The following is a 12015-nucleotide window of genomic DNA, read 5'->3' on the forward strand; positions in this document are numbered from 1 at the left end:
GTGATCCATAAGCCATTATAAAATATAAAGCATTATTATTGCACTATTGCATGTGTAAAATATTTTGCCCAATAATCAGCCTTTCATTAATGGTGGCTCTGTGCAAAATTCCTTCTACCGCAAAATGACATCAGGATTAAGATGATGGTTTTCAAACATCTTTGTTTGTTTGCCCCAAGGAGGGTCTCTTTGAAACAAAATTCCCAAATAAATCCATCCCCCCCTCCAAAGAGTCCAAGGAAATATCTATGCTGTTCTTGGACCAGGAAAAGACAAATGGCTATTTTCAGTTTGGGGAGGCAATATAGGGAGTATTGAGGGCTGATGTAATCAGTTATGAAAGTAAGAAAATGGAAATCATTGATGGTTGATTACTGTAAAGGCATCTGCTCAAAAAAGAAAAACCTTTAACATGGTCTGGCAATCACTAGTTCTCATAAAACACTAACCAATAGTTAGCAAACAGTTTATGAAATCCTTTTTAAGCTGATTACCTGGTTTACATTAGATGAACCTAATTTTTTGGAGGTGCAAGGTCCACATTATGGCCTACCTTAGATAACTATTAAATGAGGTTACTCTCCACCACAAAAAGCTTAAAAATCGAAATATGTTATCTCCATTTAAATTCTTACTATTCTCTTTATATTTTTCACTATGTGGAATCAAGAATTAAAAAATATATGTTATGGTTTTTATCCTAAACAGCATAATGCTAGAAAACCAAGAAAAATTTGAAAAATTCAGTCATTCACAAAATTGCACAGTGTTTATTTAGCAAAATATTTTTTATCTGGCCACTTAGCGTCATGTATATGCAACAATAATCATTGCAGCAAGTCATCAAATATAAACTTTTTGCTGATTTTAAGCAAATTCATATAACTTTAGTGATAGAATACAGCATTTTCTTTTTACCCTTTCTTCTTATTAAATGCTGGGGAGCACATTTATCATCTGAACTGTCACATTAATATATTTTCAAATCTTTTACTGACATGTAAAAACAGTTTCAATTTACATTTATTTATTTTCTTATCCTAGGTTTCAACAATCATATCACAAGTCCCTGAATTATCCACAGAGTTCATTTTGTTCCATTTTACTCTAGTTACAAATCTACATACGCACACACACACACCTGCCGGAATTTGCACCCATCTTATTTTAATTATATTTTGAATACTCTCATTTTTCAAAAGGCAACAGTGAGTTATCTGTGTGAAATGGCTAGGATGGAGGGAAATCAAGCATTTTTAACATAATAAATAGTACTTGCTTTATAAAATGCTTCCAGAATCTAAAAGCATACTTAAAACTGTTTTTGAAGGAAACTACTTCAGAGAGCAAAATCATGTGATAAGATTAATGCAAATTCGATGTTTAAAATCTAGACTACAGATTTTAAATATGTCTCTTCATTTTTCATCTCATGATTGTGTGCCACAATAATGAAGTACTGGGAATAAGTTTACTGGGCTCTATAAAAGTCAATTAAAATTACAATCTCATTTTCTTAACTTTTTAGACATAGACCTTTCAGCCCATGCAGCATGTATCCAAAAAGACCTTTCCTGTAACCATTAGCTATCATAATTTTTAAAAATTAGAAAAAAGAAAAGATAAATGATAATGATATACTCACCTTTTGGTGTCTTAAAATATTCAGGCAAAAGTAAAATGAATGCAATCACTATTGCCAAAAGTAATTTAAAGAGGGCTGTTTTTGTCATGTCTCTTCACATGACACAGTATGTTCCCAACCAGGACATCGGTGGCATGTTTCTTCCTGCTTTGGTCTTCATGTCTGCAGCACTTTAAGTTTATGCAATTTACTTCATACTCACTTCCTTTTGGGTAAGACTTAAAAAAAAAAGAGGCCTTGAACAGAGACGTCTTCATTTTGAGTCACTTTCCATTATGAAAACTACCGTCTAAGAAGTAAGACACTTCCAAACTATCTTCTAAACAAGAAAGTTTAAAAAAAAATGATCTCAAGAAGCAAAGGGGTCTTGTCCTCATCTCAATTTGAAGCTATTTTCCCACATTTACCAATCTGTAGCGGTAAATATAAACCCACAATATATACACCAAAAACAACAAGATGAAGGTCAGTGGTGTCCAGTTACTCATTTACTTGTTAAATGATTGTTGGCCCCTTTTAAATGCCAGGCTGAACTGGATTCTGGTGTTCAGAAAAGAGTGCGTCTATAAGACAGTAAACAGTACAAATGTAAGGATAAACCAAAATTTCAATTCTACTTTACTACTTTGTATAAAGCAGTGGAATGGGACTCATTATCCTTATGCCTATAAACAGTGTGATAATTGTTACCAAATCCACACTGTCCGTTCCCATTTCAAAAAAAAAAAAAAGATCTGGGGCGCCTGGGTTGGCTCAGTTGGTTAAGCGACTGCCTTCGGCTCAGGTCATGATCCTGGAGTCCCGGGATCGAGTCCCGCATCGGGCTCCCTGCTCAGCAGGGAGTCTGCTTCTCCCTCTGACCCTCCGCCCTCTCATGTTCTCTCTCTCTAGTAAATAAATAAAAAAAAAAATTCACTTTCCTTTAAAAAAAAAAAAAAGATCTTTCATTATGATAATGCCAGTGAAGTAAAAGACTTTGAGAATATAAATGAAGAGTAGGGGAAGTTCATGGTGAAGAAAGAATATGTGCAAACAAATACTTTTATTCCATTGTTCTTGTTTTCTGGTTTAAAAAAAAATGGCAGGGAATGTCTCCAATCATCTTCTGCCTGTTCATTCCCTATGGTACCTCCATCACCACATCTGTTTCCATTCATCCCACCCAACCCTGGGCTGTATGGAACAAGGAGTGAGTGGGGAGTAGGAGGCAGGGAACAAAGGTCATGCTGTGGATATGTTGTGAGTACAAATTAACTGTCTCGTCTTCTGATTAGGTGTGCGGATTTGATGGACAGATAGGAACCGTGGGTTAAGAGACCTTAGAAACTGAATCTAAGAAGAGTCATAATGGGACTAGAACTTCGAACATTAGACTTATTTTATGAACAGCATCAAGGATCATTCTAAGGAAGAGAGGAACTGAGGAGTCATTGCCTGCACAGCGTATTTGACTGAGACATGTTAGGTTATATGTCCAGCAGCGTCTTCAGTAAAGATGCTGGTGGAAAGGGGTAAGAGATCCTGTCCTTTAATTATTTCCTATCTTACAGGTGTCACTAAGTGACAGCGGACTTTCTACTCCCAGTGTGACCCTGTTTTGATTCCCTAATTTTTATTTATGAATACAAGTATTCCAACCATAATTTTACTAATGGAGAATAAATTGATCAAGAAAATATTAACTTGATGTTACACCATTCAGTTAGTTTAATTCCTTGATCAATTTTCTTTAAAAGGGCAGCTAAACCACTTCTTTATTTTTCCATTTTAATTTGATTTTACTGAAATCAGTTTTGTTAGTATCTGTGCTTTTTTTTTTTTCTTGAACAGTTCTTTGGTTCATGGATTAACTCTCTCATCCATATCAAATTTTATTGATTTGTGAGTTTTCTTTGTGGTAGTATTCTTGCAGACCTCCTTCTTCCTTCCCTACCCCTCTCCCTAATATGGCCTCAGACTGGTTGTTTTATTCTTGAGCACCTGGAAGACCAACTTCCCTAGTAAACTCCATGGGCTGTTTGTCCATAATGTGCTGAGCCATGTTCTCTGCAGCTGGCTTCTCTGGAGCTGTACAAATGATGGATGTCAAGAGACCAACCAGGGTTCTTAAATCCCAGGCCACTGCCTCACTGCTCTGAGGATATGGGGGAGTCAGTAGCTCACACCTGGTCTATAATCCACTTGCTGGACACTAGTGTGTCATCTCTGATTTAGCAAATTATGAGAAATATTATATGCCCTGAGATATTTCAGGAATATTCCCCCCTTACATCAGTGTTCTCCTTCCTTTCATTCTTCTTTTAATTGTACCATCACCTCTCAATCAACCAAACATGAAAACTCTGCAGAATAACTTATATCTAAAGACTTCATTAGATTTTTAATGGTCCTTAGGTAATTCATTTAATGGTACTCCAGTTATGTCATTTAAAAATATTTGTTTATGTAGTACTACAATGTGAATATTCATATATATAAATCTTTGTGTGAGTCTGATTATTGAGTGGAATTACTAAGACAAACAGTGTGAAGATTTTTGAAGTTCTTAATTCATATAGACAACTATCTCCCGAAAAAGTGAGTCAACATATACTCAACCAAGAGTGTATTCTCGAGAGCGCCCATGTCACCAAACTTTAACATTGGCCATTTTATTTTCTTAACTTTTGTCAATTTGAAAAGGAAGGAAAAACACTTGTTTTAATATTCATTTCTTTGATTGCTAGTAAGTCTAAGCATTTTTCATATTTGCTGGCAATTTGAATTTCTTATGAATTGCCTGTTCATGTCTCTTACTGGAGCATTTGTATCCTTGTTGTTGCTTTATAGGCATTTTTCTCTACTGGGAATATGTATCCCTTGCCATATATGTTGCAAACATTTTCCTCAAGTTGTCGTGTTCCATTTCTTTTTGTATAGGATGGGTTTTTTCTCCCCTCTTTGAGATAGAATATAAAATATGGTAGATTATGGACTTAAAACTTTTATGCTAAGAAACGCAATTCTTCCTCATTGTATTTATAATATTAAACCAAATAATTTATAGCTTATCAAGTAGTTTACTCTTAAATACAAAATTTACTTGCAGACTGATTTTGGCTGCCTGGAATGCATAATAACAAACTAAGAAGCCTGGTCATTTTTTTTTAACAATGGAAACATCCGACCCTCTTAATAATAATGGTAATGGACCACAGTTCCATAGTTTCATTTTATAATTTCCAAAGCACCTTCACAGATATTAGATTATAAAGGCAGAATCTAAGAACATGAGTACAAATCTGCTATTATCCATCCATTGTGGGCTTCTCTCTCCTACCTCAATGAAGGAGTAAGAAATTAATACATCTAAAACACAAGAGGGTGTTGCTACATTAGTGTTTAACTTTCCTAAGTCTTATACTTCATATCATAGACTCAGGTTCTCAAATACTTTAAAGTATTCATGCTTCTAATCAAGACTAAAGCCCTAATTAATAATTGTACATTGTGTGCTAGATACAATTTTTTAAAGATTTATTTATTTATTTGAGAGAGAGAGAGGGTGCCTGAGTGGCTCAGTTGTCAAGTGTCTGCCTTCGGCTCAGGTCATGATCCCAGGGTTCTGGGATCGAACCCCGCATCGGGCTCCCTGCTCTGTGGGAAGCCTGCTTCTCCCTCTCCCACTCCCCCTGCTTGTGTTCCCTCTCTCGCTGTGTCTCTCTCTGTCAAATAAATAAAATCCAAAAAAAAAAAAAAGGGGGAGAGAGAGACTAGGGGAGGGAGAAACTCAATCTCACGATCCTTAGATCACAACCTGAGCTGAAACCAAGACTCAGACACTTAACCATCTGTGCCACTGAGGCGCCCCTAGACACAAATTTTTAAAATGACAGAAATCTTTATTTCCAGGAGCTGCTCTACCCAAGGAAGCAAGAGCAACATACTTTTAAAAAATAATAAATAACAGCCTTAAAAAGGATGGTTTGGATTAAGTTCTATGTAGTCATCTATTATTATGTGAAATATACACTTGTATATGCTTTATGTGAGCAATACATTTTCTATTTCTTTTCTCATTTAAACTATCCTTAATCCCTTCACTATATTGTATAGAGAGATCTTTTGGGGTCAACAAAAACAATAGCAATGATCAATGATGTTTATTGGACATTTATCATGGGCTCCTGCACAGTATTAAATGTTTTATATGGATTCTTTTATTCAATCCCCCAGCAAATCTCCGAGGGAGTTACCACTGTGTTATTCTGATTTTACAAGCAAAGACTATTAGGTATTGAAAAGTCAGGAAAGTGCTCAAAATCACATTGTTAACACAAAGTAAAAAAGTTCTGGCTTCAAACCCAGAGAGTCTCACTGCAGACTTAATGCTTTCAACCACTGTGCTATCCCCCCACCCTCAGACTGTGTGAGAACATTTGTCAAGAAGGGTCACTTATAAAACAATAAGGATAATAACAAACACAAATATAGCCCCTACTCTGTCAGACACTGCTCTAACCCAGGATTTCTCATGGGGAGCACTACTGACGTTTTGGGCCGGATAATTCTGTTTGTAGGGGGCTGTCCTGTTCTTTGTAGGATGTTTCGCAGCAGATGCCAGTAGCGACTCCCTAGCCCAGTTTTGACAACAACAACAAAATATCTCCAGACATTGCCAGCTGTTTCTGCTGGGGGCAAAATAGCTTCCACTTGAGAACCATTGCGCCTCACACTTCACTTACATGAAGTCATTTCATCCTCCTGACAACCCTATGAAATCGTTACTGTCATGATTTCCATTGTACTCACTTCAGACGAGTTCTATACCAGGTAACCTAATCATCCAGAAAGTGAATTTAAAAGACAATTCATAATCTGGGTCCGCCAAATGACTTCTAATTGTGTTGCTTGCAGACAAACTACTTTGGCAACACAGCAATGCCTGGATTAACACATTTTGTGGGAGGAGATAATCTCTTATTAACGAAGTTGGCCTGAGTCTGGAGAGGGTTTTGGGAAGTTCCAACATCCTCATTCATTTTGCGGTTCATTCTACAAATATTTACTGAACGCCTACACAACGTCAGGCAGGCTTCCCAGCCCTGGAGATGAAGTAGCAAATGAAGCAAAGTCTTCACACCCACATTCCAGTGACAGACAATAATCAAATAATGACAACAGTTTATCTTCGGATGTTAACTGTTCTGAAAAAAAATAAGGCAAAATATGATGTGCGAACAGAGAGTTGGGCAGGACACATGATGCTCTCGATAAGAATGTTAAAGAAGTTTTTGTACGATCCATTTATACGACACTAGGGAAAAGGCAAAACTACAGGGACAAAAAATACCTCAGTGGTTGCCACAAGAGGCTGGAGGTAGAGGGAGGGTTGATTACAAAGGTGCCTGAGGGAATTTTTAGGGTGATGGAAATGTTCTATATATGGATTATATCTCGATGATGTGGTGGTTTACAACTGTTTGCATTAGTCAAAACTCTAGAACTGTACGTTCACAGGGGTGGATTTTACTATATGTAAATTATAACCCAATACATATTTTCTCTCTCTTTCTCTCCTGATGGGGGTCAAGGCGGGCCACCCCCAAATATGCCACTTTGGAATATTAATTATCTTCAATTAAAATTACTTAAGGGGGCGCCTGGCTGGCTCAGTCGGTTAGGCATCTGCCTTTGGCTCAGGTTGTGATCCCAGGGTCCTGGGATGGAGCCCCACGTCGTCGGGCTCCCTGCTCGGCAGGAGCCTGCTTCTCCCTCTCCTCCCAGTTTGTGCTATCTCTCGCTAGCTCTGTCACTATCTGTTTCTCTCAGATAAATAAATAAAATCTTAAAAAAAAATTACTTAAGAAACCATCACTGCAAGAAGGACACTCTGATCCTCCTTTGCCCTACTGAAAGCATGAAATAAATTCCCCATGTGAAAAGTAGGTTCTTTGCACCTAGAGGGGTAGAAGGCATCCTTATTGCCAGAGATGGGGAATGCAGGGCCAAGAAGCCTATATTAACAAACCTTGTTATTTATTAATTTGCTACCCCAAACCCAAACCCCTTGTCCAATCTTCACAAATAGTTGTTTTTTTGTCTAAAAGATATAAAAGCTTTGGCTCTGGTTCCTTCTTTGAGCCTCATACTTCTATGAGCTCTGGTATGTATGAAACTCAATTTGTTTGTCTCCTGTTAATCTGTCTTATGTCATTTTAATTATTAGGCCAGCCAAAGCATCCAGAAGGGAAGAAAGGCGATGTTTTCCTCCCCTCCACTCCACACAGGCTTTTTGCTGCTTTAGAACCGGAGATTACTGAGAAAGGGGCTAGGAGCCAGGGCCAGAGCTGGAAATTCACTGAGAGCCTCGGTTCAGGCCGGAAGAGACCCCAGTCCCGTCCCTGCTTGCTTTCAGTGGCTGTGGTGGAGCTGCTGGAAAGAACGCTAGGGCATGAGGGCACGCAGGAGGTCACCCCTTCAGCGGCCAGGGCGGCCAGGCCCCCCCCCCCCCCCCCGGGAAGTAGAGCCAGCCCCTCAGAGAAAGGGAGAAGGTGCTCAGCGTTGCTCAGACTACAGGCTGCGGTTCACTGCGCTGCCTTCTCCTTGTTCCCCTCCCCTCTGGGGAGTATCTGGTTTGATCTGCCACCACTGTGTTTAGAACTCCGGAGATCGGGCAGAGTTTACCTGAGGCTCCCACACGCAGGCCTCCTTAGAGGCGTCTGGCCTTCTCGCACCCGGGCCAAACCTAGCTGCTTTGCCTACACCATCCCCGCTGCCAATCACCTGTGGCAGGGAAAACAGAGTCTGTGTTCACTAACAAAACCCACTGCACCAAGATATCAGCCTATGCAGGACAGAACTGGTGCGGCCACTCTCCTTAAAAGGAATATGAGGCAGGCTTGTCAGCCCAGCCGGTACACTCAGAGAGGGGAAGCAGGAAAGGAAAACCAGGGGCACCTGGGTGGCTCAGTCACTTAAGCAGCCGACTCTTGATTTTGGCTCAGGTCCTGATCTCTGGGTCGTGATCTCAGGTGGTGAGATCGAGCCCCACGCCTGGCTCTGCGCTCAGTGGGGAGTCTGCTTGAGATTCTCTTCCTCTTCCTCTGCCCCTCCCCCCAATCACTTGCACTCTCTCACTCAATTAAATAAATAAATCTGAGGAAGAAAGGAGGAGGGGGGGGGGAGGAGGCAGCAGCCTGGAATGGACCCCTAGAACTGCTGCAATATTTCGGCCTCTGGGAACAAAGTTTCTGGCAACTAGTTTGACATTGAAATGCACTCTCTTGTTAATTACATGTATAAAGAGAGAAAAGCACAAATCAAAACATTCTTCGTGATGCTAGAATATACCAATCTGATTCTCCAGGAAATAGAATAAAAGAAATTGTTCAGAGTCTGAAAGTATCAGGTCCAATGGGTCCAGTTGGAGGGAAAAAGAACTGACTGTAACAAGAGGGCATTTCAGTGTCAAATTATGAATGCATGTCATTCTCTCCCCCTCCATTCACCAAGAAAATCAAGAAATAGTATTACTTAGATTCAGAAGAGCCCTCTTGTTGCAGCCAGTTCTTTTTATCTCAGGCTGCACCGGTGAGACCTAATACTAATAGAGCAATTACTATGACTCTATTTTGTAAAGAGTCAAGGTTGTTTTATTCTAGCATCATGAAGAATATTTCGATTATGCTCTTCTGTCTCTTTTTTTATGGGGACTCTGCATGTAATACTATTTCTTGATTTTCTTAGTAGAGGAAAATGAAATGCTTATTTTCTCCCGTTTCTGTATTGCTTAGACCATTGACTCCGAGCATCTTCGAATGTGTATAGTGAGTGCCACCTTCTTTTCACCCACTATTTTCCGGTCTCAGGTCAGCTGCTTGTTACTCAGCCAGAATCTTTCCCCGAGAATTCTGTGCTAAGTATAGTCACTGAATATAGAATGTAAGTGTGAACACAGAGGCATGTGTGCTTTTAAAAAGATGAACAAAATGGAGGAGGAAGGGGGAGCATAATGATTGATAAGGACTTTTCAGTTTACTTACCTGTCTGATTCATCTTGGTTCGTTCTCTCCCCCATAACAAGCAACACGGCATCTCCTTTGCTGTGGGCCTCTTCATCACAGCTGGTGAGTGTTGCTGAATAAATGTTCCATAAGTAAGCCATCAGCACAGTGACAAACTTGTCTAGTGGTTATGAACTTGTGCTCTGAGAACATTACAATGGAAGCCAGATTGAGGGCTTCCTGTCTGTTGGTGAATCAGGAAGTCATCTATCAAATATGAAGATACACCCTGGAACATTTTTTTTAACTCCTAAGAAAGTGACATCAATTTGTAGCCTTACAAATGTTATTTTTTGAAAGTAAAAGCAGTAAAACTGTTATTTTCTAAAAGTAAAGTATATTGAAATGCTGAAAGAATTTTTTAATGTATAAAAATAAATATAAGTACTTTGTGTTCATTCCCTTGCCTTTGAAGTTTATGGAATCCTAAATTAAGGACCCTCTAAAGTTTCATGAAACTGGTAGTCTAATGCGATAAATTAGAGGAAAGGTCCTGCTTGTACATGTTATAGTGCTCAGAGGAAATAATGGCCATCTCTAATAAATTGTTATTTTTCAAGCCTTCATAGGCAAGGGACACTTTTCTCTTTCTTTCTTTCTTTCTTTCTTTCTTTCTTTCTTTCTTTCTTTCTCTCTCTCTCTCTCTCTCTTTCTTTCTTTCTTTCTTTCATTCAACAAATACTTTGATTCAACAAATCTTTATGAGTACCTGCAGTCATAAACCACTTCACTAGTCAGGGAGACAAACAAGGAGTCAATATTCACAGTCCATCAAGTAACTGCTACAGTAGAGGGGTACACAGGGTTTTGAAGAAGAGCAAAATATATCACCCTAAAATATGCCTCTTTGACATAAGGATTAATTTAGGCTGATTATTTCTTTAAGATTTTTATTTATTATTTGAAGAGAGAGAGAGATAGTGAGAGAGGGGAGGAGAGGGAGAAGCAGACTCCCCGAGGATCAGGGAACCTGATGACAAGGGGCTCAATCTCAGGACCCTGGGATCATGACCCGAGCCGAAGGCAGACACTTAACCGACTGAGCCACCCAGGCTCCCCTAGGCTGATTATTTTTAAGAAACAACAGACACACTGAAAACCAAGTAGAAGATACTATTTTGTAAGAGACGTTCACATACTATTTTTAAAAATATTTTTCTTTCTGGGGCACCTGGGTGGCTCAGTTGTTAAGCGTCTGCCTTCGGCTCGGGTCATGATCCCGGGGTCCTGGGATCGAGCCCCTGCATCGGGCTCCCTGCTCTGCGGGAAGCCTGCTTCTCCCTCTCCCACTCCCCTGCTTGTGTTCCCTCTCTTGCTGTCTCTCTCTCTCTGTCAAATAAATAAATAAAATATTTTTAAAAAGAAAAGTTTTTCTCTTTTTCTTTCTTTCTTTCTTTTGTTCTTTCTTTCTTTCTTTTGTTCTTTCTTTCTTTCTTTCTTTCTTTCTTTCTTTCTTTCTTTCTTCTTCTTTCTTCCTTATTTTAAAGAGAGAGAGAGAGAGAGCACACAGAGGGGAGAACAGAGGAAGAGGGAGAAAGTCTTAAGCAGACTGTGCTCAGTGGTGGAGCCCGATACAGGGCTCCATCTCAGGAGCCTGAGATCAGGGCCCTGAGATCAGGACCTGAGCCAAAACCAAGAGTCGGACACTTAATCTCCATTTTTGAGGGTGTTTCCTGTGTACCTGGAAGAGGAGGATGGCCAAATCTGTAGAGACCCTTATATCTGGAAAAGTCAACTGACTTAGACCTGCAAAACAGCCATACCTTTGCTTACTGTGCTTTGCCTGGTAATCTCCCATAACTGCCCCCCCCCCATGTGGCCCTAACATCTCTTGTCTTCAGCTGGAGATGGTATTTAAGGTAGTGGCTTGGGCTATGTGGGGGAGTTACTCAGTTTTCCTGAGTATTTCCCATGTATACAGGAGGTATACATATTATTAATCTTTTATTTTTAATTTTTTATTGTTATGTTAATTACCATACATTACATTTATTAATCTTTTATTACAGGGAGTGTCTCAGCCAAGAACCTTAGAAGGGTAGAGGGAAAATTATTTTTCCTCCCCTGCAGTCTTATGTGAATACAGAGTAGGAACACACTCAGCCTGTAGAGATCAGGATAAAGACTGCCAGAGGAGGTAATCCTTAAGTTGAGTCTTGAAGGACCTAAACAAGCAGGGATTGGAAAAGCAGGGCAGTCCAGATGGAGGAAACATATTTAAAGATATAATTGTGGGAGAAATAACACACACTGGACACTGCAATGGGCCCAGGCCTGAGGAGACAGAGAAGAGTTAGATTATGAAGGATCTTATAACCATGATAA

At 39.5% G+C, this 12015-nt stretch overlaps 1 protein-coding gene across 7 annotated transcripts in view; it reads right to left on the minus strand.

Moving 5' to 3' along the window:
* Positions 1-12015, minus strand: part of TMEM156 (transmembrane protein 156) — a 65848-nt gene that overhangs the window by 53798 nt on the left and 35 nt on the right. For 3 of the 7 annotated variants that reach the window (XM_073891539.1, XM_025886946.2, XM_073891535.1), the window contains exons 1-2: positions 9670-9874; positions 1646-1863 (exon numbers count right to left, since the gene is read on the minus strand). Coding sequence is in view for 6 of the 7 variants with exons in the window: in XM_025886946.2 (XP_025742731.1) it covers positions 1646-1733 (88 nt within the window). In the remaining variant the exon portion in view is untranslated. Of the gene's footprint in view, positions 1-1645; positions 1864-9669; positions 9875-12015 lie in introns of those variants that run through there. The other 4 variants (XM_073891536.1, XM_073891538.1, XM_025886947.2 and 1 more) reach the window with 4 other exon arrangements.

This window comes from Callorhinus ursinus, unplaced genomic scaffold (assembly GCF_003265705.2).
Source record: "Callorhinus ursinus isolate GAN/ISIS: 27379988/994484 unplaced genomic scaffold, GSC_fseal_2.0 scaffold4, whole genome shotgun sequence".
NCBI classification, from domain to species: Eukaryota; Metazoa; Chordata; class Mammalia; order Carnivora; family Otariidae; genus Callorhinus; species Callorhinus ursinus.